General features: G+C 38.5%; 1 protein-coding gene across 1 annotated transcript in view; it reads left to right on the top strand.

Annotated features, from left to right (window-relative positions):
* The window catches only part of LOTGIDRAFT_163812 (hypothetical protein), a gene marked incomplete at both ends in the record, with an annotated part of 27,635 nt that overhangs the window by 8,099 nt on the left and 18,405 nt on the right, over positions 1-1,131 (top strand). The window contains one exon of the mRNA XM_009060366.1: positions 595-774. Coding sequence (XP_009058614.1) covers positions 595-774 — 180 coding nt within the window. The remainder of the gene's footprint in view (positions 1-594; positions 775-1,131) is intronic.

Raw genomic sequence — 1,131 nt, forward strand, 5'->3', positions numbered from 1 at the left:
AAACTCTGCTCTCAGACTCTACAAGTTAATGTTTTCTGTATTTTGGACTCTGGCAGAGATGACTGTCTGGTAAGCATCAATCAATTAAAGACACTCATAACAATTGCACTAATGCGGTACTATTGGTTGTGACAATATGTTCCATATGTAATCACAGCAGTCTATCCGCACACTCAACACATACAATATGTAATCACAGCAGTCTATCCGCACACTCAACACACACAATATGTAATCACAGCAGTCTATTCGCACACTCAACACACACAATATGTAATGCACGTCCAAAATATTGGTTGTATTTGTAAACATCATGCAAGTGTTAGGGAGACTGAAAGATTATTCCTCACTAACTTGTTATTTGTTGATTCTGTTCAATTTAGATTATGTTAATAGACTCAGAGTTAATGATTTAAAACATTATCTCCTGGATGTCCATATCTACCACCAACTATACATTTGAACATGTGGACTCTCTGAAAGAATGCCAAGTACACCAATTTTTCACCAAATCTCCAGATTTTTTTTCTTGACCTGTACACATGTATGTGAACACCAACCAGCTTGCTGATAATATTAACCACTTTATTTCAGGGGTCATTTCAAGTGAGTTTAGCTGATTTTGATCCTAAAGAAATCTCGATACGCTGGTTCAATATACTGAATTTTAAATTCATGCAACCAGCTGTACGTAAAGTCTGCACTGGATCATCAAGTCAACAGTCATCATCGGGCAGTTCAGAGATCAATAAAGCTTCCAGTCTTATAAACAAGGTAGGTAGAAGTTTATACTAGTTGGAAAGCTGGCTTGGTATGTGCTCTGACTCAGCTATTATTGATTAAGGAATTAACATATTTTGTGGACTCTTAAATGGGAAAGCCAAAGTAGGTATAGCTAGTCACATGGTGGAGTGGGGTCACATGGTGGAGTGGGGTCACATGATTGGGTGGGGTCACATGATTGGGTTGGGTCAGATGGTAGGGTGGGGTCACATGTTCCTGAAGAGAGAGGGCCAATATCAAGCTATTACCAAGTGAAACTAATACCTTGACTGCAATAGCCACCTTTCTACCTAAGAAATTGCTGCATTTACAAATTTTTGTGGTACAAGTAAGGTGGCTATAAAGTCA

Source organism: Lottia gigantea, assembly GCF_000327385.1.
Source record: "Lottia gigantea unplaced genomic scaffold LOTGIsca_42, whole genome shotgun sequence".
Taxonomy (NCBI): domain Eukaryota; kingdom Metazoa; phylum Mollusca; class Gastropoda; family Lottiidae; genus Lottia; species Lottia gigantea.